We start from the raw sequence: 26,197 nt of genomic DNA, 5'->3' as shown, positions 1-26,197 counted from the left end.
TTTACTCTTTTATTTGGTAACATAAGTTAATTACTTTACTTAGTTATATACTTAGTAACTTAGTCATTTAACTTAGTTATTTACTTTTATGATTAACAGATGATATTCCCAGTTCCTCAAAAAAAAAAAAAATTCTCCTCTATCTCTGTCTATTTCCCTATCCCTCTCAGTCTCTCTTTCTTGGTCTCTCTCTATCTCTCTCTAGGTCTCTCTTGGAGTCTCTATGTGTATCTCTCTGTCTCTGTGTCTCTCTGTCTGTCTCTGTCTTTGTCTCTCTGTCTTTCTTTCTTTGTCTCTGTCTCTGTCTCTCTCTGTATGTCTCTTTTTGTCTCTGTCTTTGTCTCTCTGTCTGTCTCTGTCTTTGTCTCTGTCTTTCTGTCTCTGTCTTTGTCTCTGTCTCTGTCTCTCTGCATGTCTCTGTCTGTCTCTCTCCCTGCCTTTCTTCCTCCTTGCTTTCCCTAGAAAGACTGTAATTGGTAATGTCACCCCATTAAGCTACTTAATTTCAGGTCACTGGGGATGACAACTTTTGAAAGACAAGAATCATGACTCACAAGGATCAGAGTCTGGAGGGAGATTAGGGCTGGCTACCAAGAATTCACTGTGGGACTAAATCATGGGGGTCCAAGTTTCCCCTTTACCAGCTACTTGTGGGCATTCCTCAAGGCTCAGGTCTTGGCCCTCTGTTCTCTCCCTCAAAAAACTTGTCTGTTTTCAGAGCTACAGAGATCCCCTTTATACTATGGTGAAAGGACCTGTCTCCCTAGCCAATACCACATCTGTTTCTCCAACTGGTCCTAGAATGGTAGCATTGACAGTAAGAGGTCTCAGCCATCTCTTCTTGAACATCTCAGTCTCCTGTCATCCTGTATGCTTGGCTGCAGCACTAACTCACTCCAGAGATAGCCAAGAGCTTGAGGAATCTATAAATCATGTCATATAGAAACCAGTTGAAGACAATTAGGAATATTTAGCTCGGTAAAGAGAAAATTTAAGAAGGATGGGATCATTTTCTTTAAGTTTCTTAGAAGCTGTCCCATGGAAGAGTATTAGACTTTTTCTACTTGACATACAACCAGGACCAATTTTATCCAGAATGAAGAATCACTTCTTAATAGTTAAGGCTTTAAAATAAGAGTGGGTGATTTGTGAGTTCCATCACTAGAAGTATTCAAACAGAAACAGGATGGCCACTTTTATAGAGTAAATTCACACCTCATGTAGGGGTCAGACTAGATGACCAATTTAGGGATCTATGGTCCTTCCAGTTTCAAGATTCTGCGATTTTAGGTGGGCCTTCAGCTGGGCCTAAGTTTTAGGTGCTGAAGGAAGACAGATGCCAAGGATTATTAATAGGCCCTACTTGATCAGCCCAGAGAGGGTGAATGTGATACAGGCACCAGGCACCATGGCCCAGGAGTATCTGACACCAGTGGGGGAGGGCAAGAAGAGAGGGAGAACCACTCGCCCAAAATAGCTGGACCCCAGGAGCCTATATAGGAAGAGATCCTGCACTGGGATTTAGCTTCCCTTGATCACCTCCTTTCTCTCACCCTCTCAGTGGCTTGAGTCAGCTTGTGCTCCCCACCCAATCCAAGGTGAGTGGAACAGCCATTGGAGACTGGAGGAATCAATTGAAGAAGGGAGGGGGAGGATCCTAAAGGATGGGGAGCTTAGATTGGGAGGATAAAGGAGTCTCCCTTTATCTAGTCTCATGAAAGGGAAGAATAAAGCAGAAGGGATTCAATGAACCTAGGGGAAAAAACAGCAGAAATAGAGGTGAAAGGAATAGAGAACAAAGCATTGTGGTATAACGGAAAGGAGACTGGTTGGGAATCAGGACAATCTGGGATCCCATCTGGGTACTTGTGAAGGGCCACTAACTTGTGAAGGGGCAGGGAGGTTGCTTCGTCACCTAGAAAATGGGAGGGGTAGGAGAGTGATTTCAAAGATCTCTTCTTATTTTTGCTTTCTATGGTGCTGTGTCCAGCTCCAACAGGTGCCTAGGCATGGGGGTGGTCTGAGAAAAGTCCTAGAGAAAAAGTCCAAAGCCCCAGAAAGTGGAAAGCTAGATAGAAAGAGGAGGGGGGAAATAAGAAAAAGAATAGAGGTATGAGAAAGGCTCTTTTGCAATTGGGTCTTTGGGGGGATGTGTATCTGAGGTTTTGAGGGTTAAAGTGGGCTAGAAGCTCCAGAAAGGGCAACAGTAGAGTCCAGTTGTAAGGGGCTAAAGAGTACCTCTGATCCCCAACTCTCTCTTCTCACCCTTCCCCTTAAGCCCCCCCCCAACTTTCCCAGAACTGACTCTTGAACTCTAAATAAACTGTGTGTGTTATGGAATAAGAGTTGGTCTGGGAGTGTAAAGATAGGGAGAGGGGTGGTCTATAACTATGGTTCTGCTGTCAACTTGGGTCTGTTTCCTTTTCTGTGAGGTAGGGGGCTTGGACAAGATGGCCTCTGAGATCTTTTCCAGCTGTGATATTCTTTGATTCTAAATGATGGTAGAGGTAGCCCGGTAAGGGTGAGGAGGGGGTTAAGTAGAAGTGAAGATGGGTGAGGGAGATGACCCCTCCCCACCCCTCCCTCTCCAGCTCAGATTCTCTGTGGGTCCAGAGAAGGAGGGTGGAAGAGGGTACTGGAGGTGGTGTTGGTAGCAGCTACGGCTGCAGAATTTGGGGGAAAGGCAGAATGCCAGGGGATATCAGGTCAAAAGCTTCAGCCTGTGCCCCATCCATGCCAGCTGGCTGGGCTGGTAGGGTCCAAAGGGGCTGACTCACCTCAAGCATGCCTGACAGGCAAGTTTGCTAAGGTTCCCAGTTCAGGGCAGCCATCCAGTGCCCCAGCACTGGAAGAGGGGAGAGGAGGAGACGGGACCAGCAAGAGGGAGAAGCATAGGGATCCTGAGATCTTAGTCAACCCACCAGCTCCTTCCCTTGGCTCTTTTCCCCTATTACCCTTAAACCCCAAAGCCTACTTGGGAAAAGGAGGATAGAATCATGGAGATGGAAGTGGAAGGGATTTTAGAGTCCATATATCCACCCCTTTCATTTCACAAGTGAAGAAACTGAGACCCAAAAAAGTCAGCTGACTTTCTCAGTCAGGGTCACAGAGCTGACAAGTATCTACAGTGGGATTTGAACCCAAGTTTCCCTGATCCAAGCCTAATACACTCTCCAGTACAATGCTGCCTCCTCAAAATATGCTGGAAGGTGTGAACATCCCTTTGGGATTTCTGATCTTGCCCAGGAGTTCAGCACCTAGAAAAAGGCCTGGAAGTCAGGAGAATTGTGCTGGTAGCTGGAGTGAACCTGAGAAGCCATCCAGTCCAACCTCCACATTGTTCAAATGAGGAAACTGAGGCCCCACAAAGAGCGATGGTTTGCCTACAGTAGGTCACAAAGGGTGTCAAGACTAGGACCCAAGGCTTTTCCTTGGGTTTGGGGAGGAAAGAAAATTCCCAACACCCTGAGGAGCCGTGGAATAAGTATTGAAGGACATCTCTCTTTGGACCTAATGGTGTTCCACAGACTAGTGGAGGAGCAGAATTTCATGAGTCGGGGGTGTCCTTCACCAGCTTGGAAGGAGCTCTTTTGGGGAGGGCATCGTGTCCCCCCAAGCTCTTTGATCCACAGAGAACTCCTGCTCCCCACTTTCCCCACACAAGCTTCCTCAGCCTGTATCCCACCAGATTGGGGAAAAGCCCCACCTGCTCACAGGATAGAGAAATAGACAGGGCAAAGCCCAAGTCAGAAGATTTAGGGCTGAATTGCAGTTCCCTAGACTCAGGGGCAGTGATTTCCCTTCTTTTCTACCGCTGAAGCTGATGTTGTCTCTGAACTTCAGTTTTTGCTTCAGTAAAAGGCTAAGACTTGACTGAATCTGCTCTAACTTTCTCTCAAAAGCTCCATGTCCTTATGTGCAAAGAGGGATTTTTCCTGGATGACTTTCTAAATATTCTTCCATTTTAAAGTACTTTCCTCACTCCCACCAATTTACTTGCTGTAGGCAGAAAAAGGAGGGGAAGCCTTTCCGGTCCAGAGGAGGTGATCAGGAGCATAAATCTGGTGTTGAAAGGGACCTCAGAGGCCATCTAGTTAACCACCTCAGGAAGACAGGAAACCAGAAAAAGAGAGTGGCTTGTTCAAGATCCCACAGGCAGCATTAAAGAGGCAGGTTTCGAACGGAGGTCCCATCACTCCAAACTGAGCACGCTAGGCCCCCATTGAGGTCAGCAAAAAGAAGTTGGGGGTCAGCAGAAAAGAGTTGGGGGCCAGCAGAAAGGAATTGAGGGGTCAGCAGAAAGGAGTTGGGGGTCAGCAGAAAGAGTTGGGGGTCAACAGAAGGGAGTTGGGGGAGACGGTTGGAAGCAATCTTTTGCCTCTGACTGCCTGAGTATGGATCCCCGAAACAGGAAGGATAAAAAAAAGAAAGCATCAGAAGAAAAGCTTCCCAAGTCGCCCTCTAATGCAAGTTACAGACGCATTAGACAGACTCCAGAGTCATCACAGAGCAGGGGGTGAGGGGGGCGAGAGGGGTGTCCGAACCCATGCCCCTGCCCATGCCTCAGAAGCAGCAGCGAGTCTCATTTTGAGGTGGGGGCGTCTTGGGACTGGCAGCCGCGGGGGGCCAAGCGAATTCTCCAAGGCCGGCACAACAGAGCCAGGCCGGGCGAGGGGCGCAGCAGGACGGCCTCCTCTCCGGGGTCCTTAACCTGGCCAAGGGAGAGGGAGTAGAAGGAAGGAAGTTGAGGAAAAGGGACCCAGTGCGGGCCGGGAAGGAAGGGAGGACTTGCTGCAATCTTGGGACAAAGCGCCCTCGGGGTCTGAGCGGGGGAGCCGGGTGGTCTGCTCCAGCCCGTCCAGGGCAGCCCCCCTCCGTGCCCTTGACCGAGCCGAGTCCGGTGTGCTCAGCTCCTCCCGGCTCCTCCCTGAGGCCTCGAGGGGCCAGGGTCCCCCCCTCTTTCCTCGACGCCCCGGGGCTGGGCCTTGGAGCGTGGCTGGCCCGGTGCCAGCCTCCCGCCCTCGCCCTCCCCAGCGCGCAGCCCGGCGCAGCATTGCAGCGCTGGTCATATGAGCAGGAACGCTGAGGGAGGCACTTTTTAATCTTTTCGTACTTGCTCGCCTAGCCCGCTCCGACCCGCACCGGCAGCATGTCCATCACAGACTTGCTCAGCGCAGAGGACATTAAGAAGGCGGTGGCAGCCTTTGCAGGTGAGCTGCTCCCTCCGCACCCCTGCCGGGACCGTCCCCTCCCCGGCCGATCCCCCGTCCTCCCCTCGGACCCAGCCCCAGCATCCCGAGCATCCTCCTCCCGCAGCCCGGGGAGGGACCGGGCTGTATGCCCGCGCACTCCATCGGGGAGTTCGGTGAGGGGGTCCTCGGGACGAGGAGGACCCAGGCGTCCCCGGGAGCGCGCTGGCCAGCTCCGGAGATCCTGCCTGGGGCTAGTTTTTCTTGCTCAGAAACTTCCCCGCACTCTGGAGGAGCAGCCCCGTGTGCGTGTTCTTGCCCAGGTCTCCAGAACGACCCTGCTCCAGGGGAAAGGGTGGGGACCTGAAAGGAGCGGTAGAGTGGGGGATCCCCAACCCAGGAGGAATTCAGCCCAGGTGCAGGAGCTAAGGAGATGCTGCGAATCCCCCTTCAAGTTACATGGAGAGAGAGTAGAGGGACCTGAGCCCCTTCTCCCTTCTGGCATGCCCTCCATTTTTTCAGCATGCACCCCCTTCCTTCGTCTCGGATCCCAGATCCCAGATACCCTTTCCCTTCCGGAGTTAAGTACCATAGTCTCCCAAATGGGCAGAGAAGGATTTAGGGGTTCGTGTCTTTCAACCCGCCCCCAGCATCCTCTCTTTTCTTAGCTATCCAAGATTGGTCACTAGGGGAGGTGACCTTCCCAAACTCATTGGAGCTTTGAGCTCAGCTAATACATGAATTGTTCAGGGCCATTCTCTCAGGAGCCAACTTTTGGCCCCCCAAAAAAGGGTGGAAATGGGGTGGCGGCTCTCCCTGCCTGTCCCCCCTTACTCTCCCCAAGTTCCCCTAGCATGGGAGGCTCTGACCAGCATCCTTGAGCCTTGTCCCTCAACCCTGAAGCCACTCACAACTTTCTCCCAGGACCCCCAAACCTTGTCTCTAAGTCACCCAGTCTGGCTCTATGGCCACTCACATGCACCTCCCCGCAGCCACTCCAGAGGTGAAGGCCAGGTCCAGATGGCAGGCACCTTTTCCCTGACATCCTAAGGGAACTTCTTTCTCCCTTCTAACTCTCAGGACACAAAATTGTGGCCACCCTGATTTTTCTGGTATCTCCTTAGAAGCCCCCTGAACACCTGGGCTAGCCAGAATTGCAGCCGAGCCTAGGAAGGGGGGTTGCTAAGAGCTCCCATCTCTCCCTTGTCAGCATCATCTCCTAGCCTTACTGTTTGACCTTAAAAGAGCTGCTTGCCCGACCTGTTTCCATTTTTCCCACACAAACCAAGAAGTCTTAGCTCCTTCCACCCTACCCCAAAAGAGCCCTTTATTCATATTCAGAGGACCCTGAGTTCAAACCCCTGCCACTTACTGGCTGTGTAACCTAAGTTCAGGGGAATCGTTTTCTTTCTCTTGGGCTGAATTGAAGGGTGACCTCTAAAGTTCTTTTCAGTACTCAATCTATATTCTTGCCTTTAATTTCCTCCCACCCCCTATATTTCATTGCACTGATTACGGAGACAAAAAAGTCCCCTTTTGGTTGAGATTCCCCACCCCGCCACCTCTCCATCCATGGAGGGCACACTCCAGAGATCAGTCCCCATCTCCTAGGCTGGGAGAGGCTGCCTGCTGCAGAACACCATATGTCTCCTGCCTCCCGTCCTGATTAACTGCCCTGCTCCCTGCAGCTGCTGAGTCCTTCAACCACAAGAAGTTCTTTGAGATGGTGGGGTTGAAGAAGAAGAGCAAACAGGATGTGGAGAAGGTGTTCCACATCCTGGATAAGGACAAGAGCGGCTTCATCGAGGAGGATGAGCTCAAGTGAGCCCCCCCTGCCCTTCCCCCATCCCAGGGCCGGGAGGCTTCGAAAGGGAGGTGGGGTGGGGAGGGCAGCTTCCTGGCCAGAGGTACCCAGCAAAGATGGGCCTGGCCGCCTCAGCTGCACACTTTTCTGGCAACAATCAACCCACAGCTACTGAGGGAGCCAGACCTAATGGGCTGGAAGACAAATGCTTCCTCTCCCTTTGGTTTCAGGGAAGGCTGGGGTCATTAGAAGCGGGCACGACTAACTGGGTTAAGTTGGAGGCATTTAATATTTCTAATGGAATGCTGTCGTTCAATAATTAAACACTTCGGAGAGCTCGGCTCTTCCTCAAGAGGATCTGAGAGTCAGGAGAGTTGCCCTTAAGTTCCAAGTCAGTCTCGTTGTGTCAGCAGCAGCCACCCCCCACCCCCAGCCTCCACTGTCACCCAAACCCCTTGGTTTGAATCCCAGCCTTGCCATTTGCTAGCTGGAAGTCATGTATTTTCCTCACCCATAAAAAGAAGGGAATCAACTCAGGCCCCTTCAGGTTCTGCATCTAGATGTATACGTGGCTCTATTCCGACCACGACCACTAATCGGAGTCTCTGAGGTTATTTGGTCTCATCCCCTCATTTTACTAATGACATAGGTAAAAGAGATGGTAACATGCCCTGTGCAAGGTCATGCAGTCCTGGGAACAGAACTCAGATCTTCTCAGTCACACGTAGAACAAGGCACCTTCACCTTGGCTCTGTGAACTTGAGCGTTCCAATAATGCATCCTAGTAATAAATACATTGATTAAGCAACCTCTGTATACGAGATACACAGTGAAAGGAGATGGAAGTGCAAAAGTAGATAGACCCTGCAGTCAAGTTTGCTTTCTCTTAGAGGAAAAATATCCGTCATCCCAGTTGTGACCTGGACATTCAGCTTCTTGGGGAAGCTCATACTGGAACTGAGCCTTAAAGAGAGCTAGGGACTCCAGAAGGCAGAAGCAAGGAGGGAGAGAGCTTTAGACAGAGGGAAATACAAAGGCACCAAGGTGGAATGTGGGAAATGGCAGGGAGGGCAGGTTGGCTGGAGCTTGGAATAGGAGAGGAACAATGAGTAATTAGCCTAGAAAGAGAGGCTGGAGCCAGACCACGTAGGGCTACGAATGCCAGACACGGGGATTTGTATTTTATCCGAGAGACGGTAGGGAAATTTGGATGCTGCTAAGGCTATCTGTTGGAGGAGGAAATGGAAGATCAGAGAAAGGAAATGACTTAGCTAGAGAATTAACTGCAGAAGCAGGACTAAATTCGGGGTCTTTGGAACGCTTTCCATCATGCCCTCCAGTCTGACTGGCCTGTGTGCGGGCATAGGACCAACACAACTTCAGCCTGATTCTCCTTCTCTGCCATCTCCTTGCTTTAGATTCATCCTGAAGGGCTTTACACCGGATGGCCGGGATCTGTCCGACAAGGAAACCAAGACACTCCTGGCTGCCGGGGATAAGGACGGTGATGGCAAAATTGGGGCTGAAGGTGGGTAGTGATGGAGGGGCTGGGTGCCAAGCACCCCCTGGGCCTTTGGGAAGGAGTGAAGGTCCCTGAAGCAGAATTCTAAGCCCAAAGAATAGATTTTCTTGTTTCTCAGAGATCAGAGAGAACAGAACCCCGAACCCCTTCCCCTTTTCCTCCCAAAAGCAAAGGGGTGCCATGGTGGGGGAAGCATTAGACTTAGAGTCAGATAACCTAGAAATGAGACCTGGTCCAACTCTGTGACCAACCTCTGTGATCTTGGGCAAGTTATTTCCCTCCTCTGGCCTCAGTTTACCCATCTGCAATATAAGAAGATTGAACTTTATGAGTTCTGAAATCCCATCTATGAAAATCTCACAATTACTCTATGGGGAAGTCATCAATTATTATCTATAGTTTATAGACTAATATATAGAAGTTTAGACTGTTAAGTGACTTCTAGTGGTCTCATGGCTACTGAGAATAACAGCACAGACAGCACAAACAGCTCTTGAACAGGAGCTCTTGAACCGCTATCTCCCAATTTCCAATTGATTACCTTGCCCCTTACCCTATTCTATCTCCCTTTATTGTCCTTTTTCTATCTCTTTATCCTTATTATTTCTGTGAGAAGTTGTTCGTTGCTTTGCTCGGAAGTGGGAAAGAAAGTTTATCTTGGCTTTTGTGTCCAGGCTTGATTTTGGAATGGCTACTAATAGCACTTCTCCACTCCTGACTCCAGAGATCCCTTTGCCTTCTTTTCTCTAATATCAGAGTTAAAGCAATGAAGCAGAAAGATTTACTGGCTGTGAGATCCTGGACAAGTGGCTTAACTTCTGTGTGCCTCAGTTTCCCTATCTGTCAAATGAGGACTCTGAACTTGATGATGTCTAAGATCCCTTTCAATGTGAAATTTATAGTAGGGGAGTTGGTCCCAAAGGAAAATCATAGGTTTGGTGTCCACTTTTTGACTAGACCCACTGGTCTAGGCTATTGATAAAACAGAGCTACCCCCAGCATCTCAAAAGGACCCAATCCATGTCACACTTTCTGCCTCTTTCAGTGGCAGTCCATTTGGGCTGCTCAGAAATGTTCAAGGAAGGCTGGAATGGTTGACTGGACATGAGTGGTTTCTGTGTACTGCCTGAGAGAATACAGAACAAGTACTCGATCCATGGGCCCCTCCCCTTCCCTCCCTCTTTCTCTGTCCCATGCTTTTGATACTAAAGACTCATTAATCATTTGGTGACCAGGGTGAAATTCTGCCTTCTGCAGCTGCTCAGTAGAATGAATCAGATATCCCTATCAGAGCAGCATAGAATGGGAGAGCTGGGAGGGGCCTCGGAGATCAGCTAGTCCAAACCTCTCTTTTTAGAAAGGGAAACTGAGGCCCAGATAGAAGGAAGGGGTCTGCCCAGAGCTAAAAAGCTAGAAAGTGGTAGCGGGAGGATTAGAATACAGAGCTTCTGTCTCCCCGTAGCCTGCTGTCTCCCTCAAACCATCCTTCCTCAACTTCTAAACTTCTGAGAACAGTGCAGGAAATGGAGACATTTCCAGCCCCACAAGAGGGGTTTCTCTCTAGGCCTCAGTCTCTGTCTCTGAAAATGGGGGAAGGGATCTAAATGACTTCTGATATCCTCATAGCTGTGAAATGATGGTTCTATGACCCTAGCTCCATCTTCACCTTGGTTTCTAGAGGTCTCAGGTTCCCAAGAAGACCCTCAAGAGTATGTTTCAGATCAGGGTAACATGCTGAACTTGGAATCTGCAATCTTCAGTTCAAATCCTTACTGTACTACTTGTTACTTATGAGCACTGGGACAAGTTGAGTGACCTTGGGCAAACCAGTTAACTATTCTGTGACTCAGTTTCCTCATATATAAAATGATGAGCTGGACTCAACAGCTTCAAAGACCCTTTTACCTCTAAATTGATGGCCCTGTATTACTAAACTACTTAACCATTCTAAGCCTCAGTTCCTCATCTGTTAAATGAGGAGGTTGAATAAGATGACCTATGATATTCATCCTACTTCTTATCCTTTCGACTTCCTTGAGAGGAGCAAGGTTTATTTTATCTATTTATCTATCTACTTATTTACTATCTATCCATCTATTTGTCTATCTATCTATCTATTTATCTATTTATGTATGTATGTATGTATCTACCTACCTATTTACTAGCTAGCTAGCTAGCTAGCTATGTATCTACCTATTTACTATCTGTCTGTCTGTCTATCTATCTATCTATCTATCGTGTGCCCTTGAGAAATATCTTTCTTTTCAAAGCAGCTGAATGAAAAGTAGAAAGAGCAGTGAACTAGGAGTCAGGATTCCCAGGTTCAAACCCATCCTCTCCTACTAACTGCTTCTAGGTCCCTGAGATGAGGAGAAAGGAAACAGCCCTAAAGCCTCTTCAGCCTCCTCATCTATAACTTCAAAGTTTTCGACTTAAAAGGTCTCTAAGGCCCCATTCAGATCCAACTTTCAATAACTGGATAAATGATCTAGCAGGTATAAAGCTAAGTAAGCAGCCAGCTAATTAGCATTTCTCACTCTGCCCTCATCAGCTCAGGGATTGTGACCTTGGACAGGTGGTGCTCCCTCCTTTTTTCCAATCCATGACCCAGTTTCTCCTACAGGAGATGAGGGCTGAGCACATTGGCCTACAGATGGTATCCATGATGCTCTTCAGTTCTCTGAAGCCCCAACTCCTACAAATCACCCCTACAAATTAGGGGCTCGTCTCGATTCAGTGACAATTTTCAGGAAACTCAAAGTCATGTGCAGACATGTCTTGGTAGTGAATTCCCCAAACCCTTTCTGAGAGGCAGGTCAAAACCGGGCATATAAGTATTCTGAATCTTGTTTAGGGGAAGCAGAACTGAGCTATAGAAAGGGTTGACCCACTATTCAAGAGGGAGGGAGTATATGGAAAAAAAGAAGACTAGAATTGGAGGAAGAGAGACAGATTCAAATCGTGATTTAATTGCTAACTACTCTTGTGACCTTGGACCAATCTTCTAGCTCTGGGCCTGAGTTTCTCCATCCCTAAAGCAGAAGGTCAGACTAGATGTTTCTAAAGCATTTTCCATCTCTTAACCTTCATTGTTCTAAGGACCTTCCCCTCCTCAACTCTAACATTCTTGGTTCTAAAATCCCTTCCAACTCTTCAAACACATTCCATGTTTTAGGTCCTTTCAAGCTCTGACATTCTCTTTTTAGGATATTTCTAGTTCTGACAGATATATCCTAAAGTCCCGTCAACTCAGAAATTCTACATTCTAAGGTCACTTTCAGCTCACATTCACTGTTCCCCTCCCAGTTCTGAAATCCCATTTTCTAAGCTCTGACATTGTGTGTTCTCAGGTCACTTCCATCTCTAACATTTCATGTTCCAAGACTGGCATCACTACCCAGCCCAGTATTTTAACCCCTAAAACTAGGGGTTAAAATCTAAAGGTTTCAGGCCCACAGAATCTTTCTCTATTGGGTAGCACTCTGTCTCTGTCTCTTTGTCTCTGTCTCTCTCTGTCTCTTTCTCTCTATCTGTCTCTGCCTCTCTGTCTCTCTCTTTCTCTCCTCTTACCTCCACCAAGGGATCATTCAGCTTCTGCTTTAAAACTCTTAGTGAGATAGAACCTATTACCCATGACTGAATCTGGGCCTCCATATCCACATCTCTCAGAGATTCTAAACCAAGTGATTTTAAGGTTCTTCCCCACTACTACAGTCTATATAAGGTATTCATTTCCATAATAATAAAAATAGCTATTATGTATTCAGTGCTTACTGTATGTCAGGAACTGTGCTAAGCACTTGACAATGATCTCATTTGATCTTCACAACCACCCTGGGAGGCAGGTACTTTTAATGTCTCCATTTTACAATTAGGGAAACTGAGCCAAAGAGAGGTTAAGTGGTTTGCTGAGGATGTCTGAGGCTAGTTGTGCCTAAGGCTGGGTTGGAACTCAGATCTTCCTGATTCCATATCCAACACTCTATCCACTCTGCTACCTCGCTGCCATAATAACAATGTAAGGCAGTTACAGGCGCAATTCATCGAGAGTTGGCTAAGGAGATCTCTGAGGGCCCTTTTAGTGTTGAGGTTCTGAGAAAGGGGTGAGGGAGAAAACCCATGTGACTGTGGATGGTAGTTGAAACCTTAATCTGTATGATTAAATAAATAGTAAAAATGATATGTATGTGTTATATATATATATAATAGCAAGAATGTATGTATGTTATAAAATCTGATAGAGAAAGAGAGGGAAAGAAAGAAGAGGAGAGAGAGACAGAAAGATAGAGAGGAGAAGGGAGGGAGGGAGAGAAGGGAAAGAGCGAGAAGAAGAAAGAGAGAAAGGAAGGAGAGGCAGAAAGAAAGAGAGAAAGGAAGGGAGGGAGGGAGAGAGAGGAGGGAAAGGGCAAGAAGAAGAAAGAGAAAGGAAGGAGAGAAGAAATAGAGAAAGAAGAAAAAAGGAGAAAGAAAGGAGAGAGGAGAGGGGGAAGAGAAGAGAGGGAGTGAGGGAAGGAGGGAGAGAGAAAGAGAGAGAGAGAGGGAAAGACAGAAAGAAAGGGAAAGAGAAAGAGAGAGAGAGAGAGAGAGAAAGAAAGAAAGAGAGGAAGGGAGGGAAAAGGAAGGAGGGGGGAAAGAAAAAGAAAGAGACAGACAGAGACAGAAAGACAGAACTAGAGACTGATATGGAAAGACAAAAATAGACATAGACATAGAGAACAAGAGAAAAGGAAAGTGAGAGAGGAAAGGCAGAAACAGAGATGGACAGAGAGGGAGGCAGAGACAGAGAGAGAAAAAGAGAGACAGACAGAGAGACAGAAACAGAGACAGACAGAAAGGCAGAAAGACAGAGAAAAGGAGGAAAAGAGAGGAGAGAGAGAAGAAACAGAAAAAGACAGAGAGATAAAAGAGACAGAGACACTGATACAGAGATAGAAAGTGATAAAGAGAGAAACAAAGAGACCGGGAGAGACAAAGACAGAGATACACAGAGACATACACAGAGACAGAGGGATAGCAAGAGACAGAGACAGATACATGTGACAGAGAGACAGAGACAGAGAAAGTAAGAGCACGCATCCGCATAAGAGCTTGGTGTCCTGGCTCCCTTTGCAGTCAGTCTGATGAAGCCTATGGACATCTTTTCAGAGTTATGCTTTTAAATAATTGAAAGAAATATTACATTTCAGTTAGAGGTCAGAGAAAGTAAAGCTGTTCTTTTTTCCCTTCCAAGTTTACATATTCCTGAAATCTATCGACAGACTCTGGGAAGGGCCACAGATTCTGGGTTAAGAACCCTGATCTAGTCTAGAACCTTGACCATAAGTTAGGACACAGGGGCTGAAGGAGAGCCAGCGGTTTGTCTGAGGTCACACTGGCCAAAACAGGATTCAGATCCTTGTCCTTTATCTTCTTTTCCCAATCCTGCTGCCTCTTCTTCCATAGCCTCACAATCAGTGAAGTAGACGGGCAGGGATTCCTCTACCCATTTGTCAGATAAGAATATGGAGACCCGGCCAATTCAAAAGCTCCCTCCAAGGTCAAGCAGCCAAAGCAGAAGCCAGGCCAGAACTCAGCTCCCCTGACTCCTCCATGTCTTCTTCCACCGAGGCAGAGCCCAAATTAGAGAGTTATTAATGGCTCCGGTGCAGAGCCGGTGGCTCATTCATATTCCCAGGTGGACTTGCATTCGAGACATCATGTCTCTGCACCAGATAAGAAGTAGCGGAGGGAGCAGAAGATGTCATTATGTAACTAGCCTATGGTTAAAAAAGTAACTTTAGTTAGGAGGAATGAAGGTGCTTCCTCTTTCTTTTTTGCTTTCACCTTCCCCTCTGAATAATTGTGCTAATGGAGTCATTTGTCTGGGGGCACAGGGACAGAAGCCAGAGCTGGTGATGGAGGGCTGCCATTACTGTATGATTATTTTGATCCTGCCGCTGCTTTGAGTATATGCATCCTCCTCTGCTTCTCGGGAATACTCTTTGTTTGGGGTGATGCTAAATGACATTTAAACATCACACATCGGCTCATTTTTAGCATCACAACCAGGTTGGGATGCTATGAATATTCCTGGCCCCATTTTACAGATGAGGAAACTGAAGCTCAAAGGAAATTTACTTTCCAGATGTCACAAAGCTTGAAAAAATGGGAGGGGATGGAGGTGAATCTAGATCATCCATCGCTTTAGCTCTAACCATTGTGGAACACTGCCTCTAGAAAGGAGGAAGTGTTCCCTTTCTATACTTTTCTGTAGTTTGCAAAGGATTTTTCTTGCACTGGGAATCATGTAACCTAGAAATAACCTAAGCATTTATAAAGCACTTTTAAAGGGATTCCCGTGTGCTTGATTTGACCTTCACTGCCACCTTGGGAAGTAGGAGCTATTATTATCCTCATTTGACAGAGGAGGAAACTGAGTCTCAGAGAAGTTTAATGTCTTATCCAGGATCATGCAGTGAGTGGTTAAGGGTGACCTGATTCCCCCTTAAAAGCATAAAAGTTTTTTTAGCAGGATGATAGAACAGTTGTTGATTATGACCATAGATGCTTGAAAACAAAGAAATGGCCTTCCCTTAGAAAAAGAATTACATCAGATCATAAAGTTTGAGTTGGAAGGATCCTCAGTAGAAATTAATCCAACCCCTTTAGTTAGCAGATGAGGAAAAAGAAGTTTATTAGAATCCAAGTCTTCTTGATTCCAAGGTCAATGTAGCCTCTAGACCACAAAATGGCGGATCTAAGCCTTCTATTCCATGTTTCCATGAGGGAATAGTGGGATAATCACTACATTTGGAGTCAGATGTCCCAGGAATATGGATGTAAGCTCTGGCTTCGGAGGTCCCTTATATTACAGATGAGGAAATTGAGGTACGCATACCTTGGCTCAAGGTCACAAAGGTTGAAAGTGTTTGAGATGGGATTTGAACCCGAATTCTCTGGTTTAGAGTCAGGGCTTTTTCTGGTGTAAGCGGTGTGACCTTGGATAAAGCACTTTATCTGAATCTCCTTTTGCCTATCTGTATAATGAGAGAGTTTAGATCTGATGATCTCTAAGAGAACTGTCAGCTCTAAATTTAATCAATGGCTTCCAGCCCTTTGCGATCTCCTCATCAATGAGGAAACTGAGGCTCAAGGAGATATAACTCAAACCAAGGTCTTCTAATGCCAAATATAATATTCTATATTCTAATCATTAAACTGCCCCAACATTTTACAAGAAACGGCAAAGGAAGGTGGTATAACTCTCTTCCCATGAGTCAGAGGTTAGACATTTAGCAGCTGTGAGAGACCCTGGACAAGTCACTGGGGTTTCAGGATGTAGAGATCAGGAGGTAGGACTAGATAGCCTTTGAGCCTCAGCTCAGAATCCATGATTTTGGCCCTCAGATAAAGAGATGAGCAGGAGAGAATGGGCACCTTCCCAACCTCTCACTCACTATCCCTTCTCCTTTTAAGTTCCAAACCATCACTTTTGGCTAATCCGCCTGTCAATAGTGTCTAAATTTGTCAGATCTGCACAGAGACGCAGGAGAACACATAAAATTAGGCTAATTTCAGTTTCCTGAGGGACAATGAAGGACAGCCTTGTGATTTTCCTCCTTCTCCTTCTCCTTCTCTTCCTCCTCTTCCTCCTCCTTCTCCTCCTCCTCCTCCTCCTCCTCCTCCTCCTCCTCCTCCTCCTCCTCCTCCTCCTCTTCCTTTTCTTTCTCCTCCTTTTCCACCTCCTTTCCCTCCTCCTCTTTCTCCTTCTCTTTTTCCACTTCCTTCTCCTCTTTCTCCTTTTCCTCTTCCTCCTCTTCCTCCTCCTCCTCCTTTTCCTTTCTCCTTTTTCTCCTCTTCCTTCTCTTCCTCCTCCTCCTCCACCTTCTCCTTCTCCTCCTTTTCTACCACTGCCACCACCTCCTTCTCTTCTTCCTCAACCCACCTCCTTCCTTCAGGGCCTTTATTGATTGGAAGGATGAGGGTGTGGGGAGAATGCTCCAGGAAGGGAGAAGTCTGAGGCCTGCTGGGACAAAGAGAGCAGGCCATGATCCTCGGGTTTATTCAGGGGATGGCTAATTACTTAGTCCATTTCCCTGAAGGAAGACTTGCCCACAGTCTGTGATAATATATAGGGGTCCTCAAACTTTTTAAATAAGGAGCCAGTTCGCTGTCCCTCAGACTGTTGGAGGGCTGGACTATAGTAAAAACAAAAACTTTGTTTTGTGGGCCTTTAAATAAACTCCACAGCCCTGGGTGAGGGCGATAAACGTCCTAAGCTGCCTCATCTGACCCACGGGCTAGTTTGAGGACCCCTGAAAGACTAATCACCATAAAGAATACTTGTTTTATATAGCTTAAAAGAGTGACAGTTAAGGCTGATGAATTAAGACAGTTTCTGAGTTCAAGTCTGTGTGACTTTGGTTAAGTCATATAATTTCTCAGCACCCCTAAACAATCCTCCAAGACTTTTAGTTGCAAAAAAAGAGGCTCGTTTGTATTGGTCAAAGGTATTTTCTCCACCGAAGAAATCATGCCCCCCCTCCAAAAAAAACCCTACCATAATATACTAGAATTCTATATTAGAATAAAATATTAGACAGAAGTTATGGTCTTATATCAGTAAATTACATTACAATATTTTATTCAAAACATCTCCACTGGCTTTCATAAACACTTTCCCAACTGGAACTGGTAGAGTTTAGTTAGTACCTAAGTCTTGCTATATGTTACCTGTGTGAGATGGCGGTACCCCAGATCTCCATTTTATCACCCAGAAAATGGTAGAATTGTTCTGAATGATCTCCAGTGTGGCTCAATGATCCATCTATCCCACAATCTGTGAGGTAGATAGATTCAGATCTGTGATTTCAACCACACTCCTCAAAACTCCTCAAAAGGAAATTGCTCTCTGAGATGCAATTTGGTAATTCACCTGTAACTTAAGAGACCTAGAATATTGCCTGAAGCCATTTTTTCTTCATTTTATCCTTATAGAATCCCTGGGAAATAGATGCTATTATTATCCCCATTTTTCAGATGAAGTTAAGGTTAAGTGACTTGCTCAGTTATCCAAGAGGAGAATTCAACTGAGATCTTCCTGTGTCGGAGGCAAAACAAGCTCCTGTTTTTATGCCACTGAGCCTCCTGGGAAACAGACAGGAAGGGTTATTAGCCTATGCTGTGTGACTTTGGGCAAAGCACTTCCACTTTCTGGGCCTCCAGAGTCACTTTCACTTTCTGGGCTTAATCACAGTGACTCATTAATTAAGATTCCCAAAGTGGTTTCCTCAGAGGGATGCATGAAAGTAAGAAGTGGGTCTATTCTCGGGCTCATTTTACAGACAAAGAAATCAAGGCTCAGAAGCAAAGTGATTATACAGAGCTATACGGTTTAAGCATCAAATTTTGGGTCAAATCCAATTCAAAGGCCATTCTTTAAATTTCCCACCAGTAACCAGTATGCATATGGCATCTAGAGCTCTCAAAGACTTAGCCAGATTAGCTTGCTTGATCCTTCGACACCTCTGAGAGGTAAATACTATAGATACAACTAAATAATTCCCTGTTTGATGGATGAGTCAAGTAAGTTTTTCAATGATTGGATCAGTATCACAAAACTGGGCCTGAAGCCCACATTTTCTGAATCCATTATTGAGTATCCTTCTATCAATATCAATCAAAGTGATTATTAAGAGAATGAGTCCCACTATATCATCAGGGCTGAGCGTACTTATTGGCATACAGTAGGTGCTTAATAAATGCTCATTGACTCTGGGCCAAGGACTTTACTGGTTCCAGATAGAAGACAGAATGGTTTTTTGACTAAAGCAATTTACAATCGATCAAAGAAGACAGCATATACTTCTATGGGGAATGAGCATTTATAAAGCATACCAAGGTTTTACAAATGTTTTCTCGTCCAATTTCAGGTAGAAGAGACCTTAGAGACCAACCCTCTCATTTTATAGAAGGGGAAGCAGAGTTAAGTGATTGACTTGTTCGGGATCTGAGGCAGGATTTGAATCGAGGGCTTCCTGACTGGTTGTCCAGCACTTTATCCCATTATGATTCTAACTTCGTTGTGTAAAACAGCCAGAAAATAAGCACAGAGTAATTTGAGGGGGCAAGGCAAGGGGACAAGGGGTAACTGAGCTGAGTCTTGAAGGGAAAGAGAAGCTCTAAGAGGCAGATACAGGTAGGACTAGAGAACAGGCTGGGCTGGTTGTGAGACAGGAACAGAGTGTTACATATAAGAAACATCAGGAAGAATAATTTGGCTGGATTCTAGAGTGTGTGAAGGGGGATAATGGGTAATTTGGCTGGAAAGGTATATTGAGGCTAAGTTGGGCAGAGATGCAAAGCCTTATTTGATCCTTGAGGTGACAGGGAGCTCCTACCCATGTTTATTAAATGGAGAGAGAGATGCAATATTATCAAGCTCCCTATCAACTTCACTCTTAGTTCCTTGAGATTCATCTGCTGTCTACCAGGATCCCACTTTCTTTTGACATTAATCTTGTCTGTGTATGGTAAACCTTCTGATTGATGTAGCCTACTTCCTTGAAAAGAAGATATTATCTGTTGGCCAGCAGCTTACTGTCTGTTTCTAGATAGAAATAATTCATGTCTATTTTCTTTGACAAATTCACCAATTCCCCAAGAATGCCTACCTATTCACACCTAGAGACAGATGATTAATAGAGTGCTATTGACTTAAACAGAATTTTCTAATGATGTGCTACAGGGCTCTTATCTTAGTCTTGCTCTGTAGATGGCACAAAGCTTGATGAGTGGTTTATGTATTGGAGGACACAATCAAAATCCAAAAGGATTTCAAAAAGCTGGTATAATGGGATCAATCTAAAACAATAAGATTTAAAAGGAATAAATGTAAAGTCATGTGCTTAGGTCCAAAAAACCAATCATATCAGTATAGAATGGGAGAGACATGGCCGGTGTGAAAACAAAGTCTGAGTCAAAGGTTGAGTGAACTATGACTTCATTGTAAATCAGTAGTATAATATGGAAGCCCCCTGTCCCCCAAAAAAGAGACTGATTCCTTTTTAGGTTGCACTAGCAGAAATTTAGCATCTCAAGTAGGGATATGATAGATGCTTGTTCTCTGCCTTGCTCAGATTATGTCTGGAATAGAGTGGTCAGTTCAGGACACCACGTTCTAGGAATAGCATTGAGTAACTAGAGAAACTGATAAATGGGATGGCCTGTCTTGAACCCATATTTCATGTGAATTGGTTAAATGAACTGAGAAATATTTACCCTGGAAAAGAGAAGATTTGGGGATGACAGGATGTCATTCTGGCTTCTGAAGACTCCATGGTAACAGACCCCTAATTCTACTGTAGTCCTAAAGATAATGATTGTAAACTTCTTCAAGGCAGGGACTATTCAATTTAAAGCAATTCAATTCAATTCTGTCTTATTTACTGCACCTCTATCTCTGCTGAGAAAATCTCAAATGGGGTCACCAAGACACAACAGATACACACACATATTACATTCATATACAAATACTTGTGTGTGTGTGTGTATGTGTATCCTGTGCTGAAGATAGTACCTTGCACATAGTAAGGATTTCACTTTAATTCAGCAACTAGTCTCCTTGATGAGCCAGTTTTGCTAGGTCCTGGCTTTCAGGGAAAAGGATTTGATTTGCATATCAAAAATAATCACATAAAAAATATACAAGTCAATCCAATTTGATTTATGGAACCATAAAATGTTGAACCTCCTGAGACTTCTGAAGCTATCCAGACCAAACCCCTAATTTTTCAGATGAAGAAACTATGACCCAAGGAGGTTAGATAAAGGCTTATATATGGGAAAGATGTTGATTGAGATTTGAACCCAGGTCCTCAGACTCAAGAATCAGTGACAGTTCCACTGTACCACACTCAATAAACATTTATTAAGCATCTACTACATGCTAACCACTGTTCTAAGTGTTAGGAAGACAGAAAATAAAACTAGGCCTGCCCTTAAACAGGTTATATATAGAAAAAAATGTAGTTAGATGCCCCAGAAATGTAAATTACACATACATTCATGGGGATCCATTCCAACCTTATCAAAGGGAGTGCTAACCCAATCTTCCAGATGAAATGTTCTGGGAGGGGTTCATGGATATTGCCAATGGGAGCAACAGGCAACAAAGGCTTGCTGCAGGACTTGCCATTCGAGTCAAGTTTTCAAGTATGAGTGGCAATTTGACAGATGGCAAGGAGGTAAGAAAATAAGCGTACTATGTGAACCAGAAAACATAGGAAGAAAGCGTGGGGGTTAGGACGATATTAGGGGACAGCGAATACAACAGCATGGCCAAGAGTATGGAATACATTAGGGAGGATAGTAGGGGATCATAGGGTTTAGACCTGAGTGGGACTCCAGGGACTACTCCAAACTTGTCATTTCTCAGAAAAGGAAATCTGAGGCTGCGAGAGATCGAGGGATCATCGGTAATAGGATGTCCCCTGACAGGCCATCTCGTCATGAGTTCTTCCTTCTACAGTTAAGGAAACTGAGACCCAGGGAGAGAGAGATGATTTAGCCATATCCCATGTGATCCTAGATGTAGATAGGAAAAGGCCCAGAGGATCCATCCAGTCTAATCTGCTCACTTTACAGATGAGGAAATTTAGGCCAGGAGAAGTCAAATTCATACTAATGAGGTTACCATGGCTAGACCTGGCATGCAGACACACACACAAATGGGAGTGGATGACATTGCCATGGGGGAGGAGTACAAAAGGGAAGAGTTCTAAAAAGAGAAACTCACCTAAAGGGATCAGGAAAAGGATTCAGAGCCATTTAAGGTCACAGAAGGAAAAATTCGAGCGAGGAAGGAACGATGAAGTATGTCCTCTCTGAAAGCAAGGGAGGGGAGTAGCCAGAAAGGGGGAGGAGGGAAGGGAATCGTCAATGTTAAATGCTGCTGAGGGCTTATGAAGGAGGAGGAGTACTTTTAAGGTCATTGGATTTGGTGATTGGGGTGTTAATGGTGATCTTAGAGAAAGAGGACTTGGGAGAAGATGAGGGACAAAAGTCAGGGGGCTCTAGAGACAGCGGCCTGGATTGGAATCCTTCCTGTGCCTTTTATTGCTTGTGTGACCTTGCTTCTCTAGGCCCCACTTACATCATCTGAAAAAAACAAGAAGAGAGATTCAATGACGGTCCCCTCCAGTTTTAATCTCTGATCCTTTGATCCTTCCTGCACTCATCCCTTGGCTTCAGGCATGAAATGATTATGCAGTGTAGTGGAGTTGAGGGTTAGGGAGAAAGGGAAGCTCAGGGGAAATAGAGTTGGCAAGAGGGTTTCATTAATCAGTGCGTTAATTGGATGCCAGGAGATGTCCAGCCTGTGCCAGGTCCTGTAAAGAGTGCAAAGAAATATAAAGCCCCGGTCTTTGCCCTCAAGGAATTTACCATCTGACTGGGGAATCATGAAGTAAACACGAGAAAAATTGAATAGCAGGGAAAGGGTTAAAAAGCCAGGCAAGGCGACAGCATCAGAGACGTCATGATGCAGCAGATGTCTGCTACGTGCCAAGTGAACGGGACAGGAGATCATTGCCGTGCACTCAGAGGAGAGAGAGGGCACAAGGTACAGAATGGTCAAGTTTGGCTTCCTGAAGGAGGGGGGCCTCGGACTTAGAGATGGTGGGAGAGAGCTCAGAGCTCACCAGGATCAAATTCCTAATTTTGCAAATAGGGAAACTGATCCCAAGATCACAGAGTAATGCGTGATTAAAAGTCAGGTCTCCAGTTCCATGCCAGAAGGCTTTCAGTTATTCCAGGTTGAGCACAGGTTTTTAGAAATGAAAGTCTCCTCATAAACCCTTTCGTTTCATAGATGAGAAAACAAGAGACCCAGATTGATGAACTAATTTGCCCACGGTCACGTGGATTATAAACAGGAGAACTAAGATTTGTTAAAGGATCATTTTTTTTGTTCAACCTCTCCATGACCCCATTTGGAGTTTTCTTAGCTAAGGAATTGGAATGTTTCCCATTTTCTTCTCTAGCTCATTTGACAGATGAGGAAACTGAGGCAAACAAGGTTAAGGGACTTTCCCAGGATCATATAGCTTAGTAAAAATGTCTGGAAGGTAGATAGTATAAATGGGTTGTCTCAGTTTACCCACCTGTAAAATTTTACAGGTGGGTAAACTGAGACCCATAAAAGTAAAGTAATTTCTCAAGGTCATAGAGTTTTTAAGAGTCCAAGTTGGGATTCTGAACTCAGGAAGATGAGTCTTCCTACTCCAGGCAGAGTGTTCTGTGCACGTGACCATCTAGAGTCAAAAGAGATCAGAATCCTGCTGGTCCAATCCCCTCATTTTGCAGATAAGGAAACTGAGTCCAGGAAAAAGTGACCAGTCTGAGGTCACACAGGTCAAATTCAACAGAGTCCAGATTTGTCAGACTTGGGGACCTTGGATACTCTTGAGTCCAACCTCCTCAAAACTTCATCTCAGAGAAGTTTAGTTATGGGCCCAAAGTCACAGAGTTACAAAGTGGCAGAGCTGGGACCTGAACTCGGTTCCTCAGTCTCCCAAGCCAATGGGAGTCTTAGGTCAGTACAGTACTTCCTGAACCAGACGGGGAGGTTTGGAATGATGTTTGAGGGTACCCCCACCCCATTTTTTTTTAACAAACAGGAGTCCCTGAGACCTCTGGTCTCCAAGTCAGGGCCAGGTCTGCTCCTGGGTGTGTGAGCAGCAGTCCAGGTGCAGTGTGCACTGGGGGTCTGGGACTCATCCAGGCCCACCTTCACCAATGTCCCCCGGCTCCATCTCCCCTTGTCTCTCCTCTGCCACTTCCCATTGTCCTTGTTGCTTCTTGCAGAATTCTCGACTATGGTGGCTGAATCATAAACGGCTCTAACCACCCCAGGCCCTTCGACTGCCCCTGAACGACGGATTCCAGTCGCCTCCTGCCGACCTCCTTGGTTTCCTTCCTTTTTATTTATGCTATTTTTTACTCCAACTGTTCCCTGCAGCCCTGTAACTCTATCACTACTCTGGAAAACGCTGGTAGAAACAATAAAGGTCAAATCCACCTGACTCCTAGGACTGTGACGAGCCAAGCCTTTCTTGTTCACATTGGGTTTGCTTTTGGTTTGGAAAAGAACATTTTTGGTGGGAATTGAGGGAACAGGGAGTGGTCTGGGGAAGGCAAGATTCAACATCAAAACAACTCAGGCTTTGCAAGATCCCTCATCTGAACTCTCTTATTTGGCTTTCATAACACCCCTGAAAGGTAGGTAAAATAAATAGATTGTCTCCCTTTTACAGATGGGTAAACTGAGGCCCAGAAAGGTAACATGGTTTTCTCAAGATTACAGAGTTTATAAGTGTCAAAGCTGGGATTCTGAGCCATGTCTCCTCACTTAAAGGATGTTAATCTGAAAGAAACTTTAGAGATCATCTAAGCCTGGAATAAAGTAGAAGAAGCTCTGGATTTAGCACCAATGGATTTAAATCCTCACTGGGTCACTTACTCCCCATGTGACCGTCAGCCAGTTCCTTTACCACTCTGGACCTCAGTCTTCTCATCTGTAAATGAGAGAGTTGAACTCTCTCCAGATGACCTCCAAGGAACCTTCCAACTCAAAATCTTAGAGAAAGTTAGAGCTGGAAGTGACCATAGAGTTCCATTAAGCTTACCGCTTTTACAAAGGAGTAAACTGAGATGCAAAAGAAGTTTAAGTGACTTGTCTGGCAACATAAATGGTCACTGTCCAAATTCATCACTTTTCCCATTTCCCATTCTCACAACATTTCACTGCTATTGTCATCCTCATTTTTTAGATGAGGTCCAAGAGTCCGAGAGATTAAGCCAGGGTCACATGACTAATAAGAGCCAAGGAGATGGGTATTGTTGCTATTAGATTTTGACAAAACGCTCCACATTTCTTGGGACCCGTTCCCGAATTCCTTTGAGAATATGTTTTTAACTCTAAGGATTATCTGTCTCACTTGTTCTTTTTTAAAATATAATTTTAGTTGCAAAAGGATAGATTTAATATTTCTGTTTTTCTGCATTTGGTTGTATGGTTTGGTTTGGTTTTTTATTTTTCCCCAATTACATTTAAACAACTTTTTTTTTACTTTTGTTTTTAAAACTTTGAGTTCCAGATTCTCTCCTTTAAGCCCATCCCCGATCTCCCATTTCGAAAGTATAAATGAAGTTACGCAAAACATTTCCATAAGTCATTGTCTCACCTGTTCTTAATCAATTTATCACCTGTCCTTAGCATGGTAGAGGAGTCCAGAGAAGACAGTCCCTGCCTTCATGGGGTCTACACTCAACTTGGGACAAAGATGCGCTCAAACAAAAAGAGAATCAAATGAAAAGCCTAAAGACTTAGAAATGGCCCCGTCACACAAATAGGCATTAATGTTCCCTGCTGCCATCATGCTGATCAAGAGTGTCAAGATTCCTTGACTTCTGAAATAGTCACAAGCAAAGGTTTCCCCAAAATGTTGTCATGAGTGCTCAGCTGATCTTGCAACATAAATTCACCATCCCCCAAAACAATGGGTATTTTCTGTTCCCGAGACCTCAGGCAGCTTATAACACATCCTGCCATAGATGTCTACCCCAGGGACACAAGCAATTCAGATATCCAAGTACCTGGGAAAACCAAATTTATAGAATAAAATTTCACTGCTAAAACATAAGCATATAAAACCAAATTCCCGGAAATAAATTTTACCCGTCTCTTCTGCTCTCCCGCATATTGAGACAATATACAAAGCCATAATATAGGGGACAGATGAATGAACACCAGCCAAGATATTTTGGGTCTCTGTTTTCATCTTCTGCAGACAGTCTCAGAGCAGGCAAAATGCTGGTGCCCTCATTAAGGTATCAATCGCTCCTTTCTCGTCTGCACAGTTGCCTCAAGTTTTGTTTTGTTTTTTGATCAAAGGAAACAAAGGGCTGTTAAAGCCCAAGACCCTCTCCACTCTAACTGGAACCCAGCCCACGACTCCATCCTCTATTTCTGCAGTTAGAGGAGTCTGGCCAATAAAAGGCCATGGAGTGAGGGTGACAGTGATATGTTTTTCTGGGATCTTCTGTTACAACTTGGAACACATCTGCCCCATCCTTGCTGGGAGGGGAAATCAGCATACTTCCATGAGGAGTGTCAGACTCGGGGATAGGAGGAAATGAGGGAGGTACCTGTCAACACAGGGCCTGAGAGCCGGAGGTTAAACCAACCAGAAATCGAACAGTCTATAGAACAGAAAGAGAAGTGAACTTGTCCATTAGATGAAGTAGCCAGAGAACAGAGAATTTCAGAGAAATTGAGAGAGAAAATAGAAAACTTGCAGGCCCGATCTGTAAGTGAAAATGTCTGCCCTCTATCATATCCCCAACTATGGCTTAAGGAGCCTCCCAGCATATTCTTCAGGGATGGAGAGATCACCACTTCCCCAAACATTCTACTCCACTTTTGGATAGCTCTAATTGTTGGGAAGTTTTTTTTCTTTATGTTATGCATAAAATTATCTTTGTTTACAATTTAATTCAACAAACATGTAAGTACTTATTCTGTGTTGTTACTGTGCTGGATGCTGAAAATACAAAGACAAAAATGAAACTGCTTCTGCCTCTCAAGGAGATTGTATTCTACTAAGAATGGTGCTACAAAGAGAGAAATAGATTATTGGAGTG

General features: G+C 45.2%; 1 protein-coding gene across 1 annotated transcript; it reads left to right on the top strand.

Annotated features, from left to right (window-relative positions):
* Positions 1-1,481: 1,481 nt before the first annotated feature.
* Positions 1,482-23,577, top strand: PVALB (parvalbumin). Its single transcript, XM_051961732.1, has 5 exons — positions 1,482-1,598; positions 5,126-5,210; positions 6,878-7,010; positions 8,412-8,521; positions 23,360-23,577. The coding sequence occupies exons 2-5, from the start codon at positions 5,150-5,152 to the stop codon at positions 23,386-23,388; spliced, it is 333 nt and encodes a 110-aa protein (XP_051817692.1). The 5' UTR covers positions 1,482-1,598; positions 5,126-5,149; the 3' UTR covers positions 23,389-23,577.
* Positions 23,578-26,197: the final 2,620 nt, after the last annotated feature.

Source organism: Antechinus flavipes, chromosome 5 (assembly GCF_016432865.1).
Source record: "Antechinus flavipes isolate AdamAnt ecotype Samford, QLD, Australia chromosome 5, AdamAnt_v2, whole genome shotgun sequence".
Classification (NCBI taxonomy): Eukaryota; Metazoa; Chordata; class Mammalia; order Dasyuromorphia; family Dasyuridae; genus Antechinus; species Antechinus flavipes.
The sequence above is the reverse complement of the archived record's forward strand: the minus strand, read 5'-3'. Positions and strand labels throughout refer to the sequence as shown.

Excerpts from the sequence above, each read along its gene's own strand:
- PVALB (XM_051961732.1), top strand. The coding sequence starts at position 5,150 with ATGTCCATCACAGACTTGCTCAGCGCAGAGGACATTAAGAAGGCGGTG. Across the intron at positions 7,011-8,411 it reads ATCGAGGAGGATGAGCTCAA|ATTCATCCTGAAGGGCTTTA; the intron begins GTGAGCCCCCCC and ends TCCTTGCTTTAG. Across the intron at positions 8,522-23,359 it reads TGGCAAAATTGGGGCTGAAG|AATTCTCGACTATGGTGGCT; the intron begins GTGGGTAGTGAT and ends TGCTTCTTGCAG.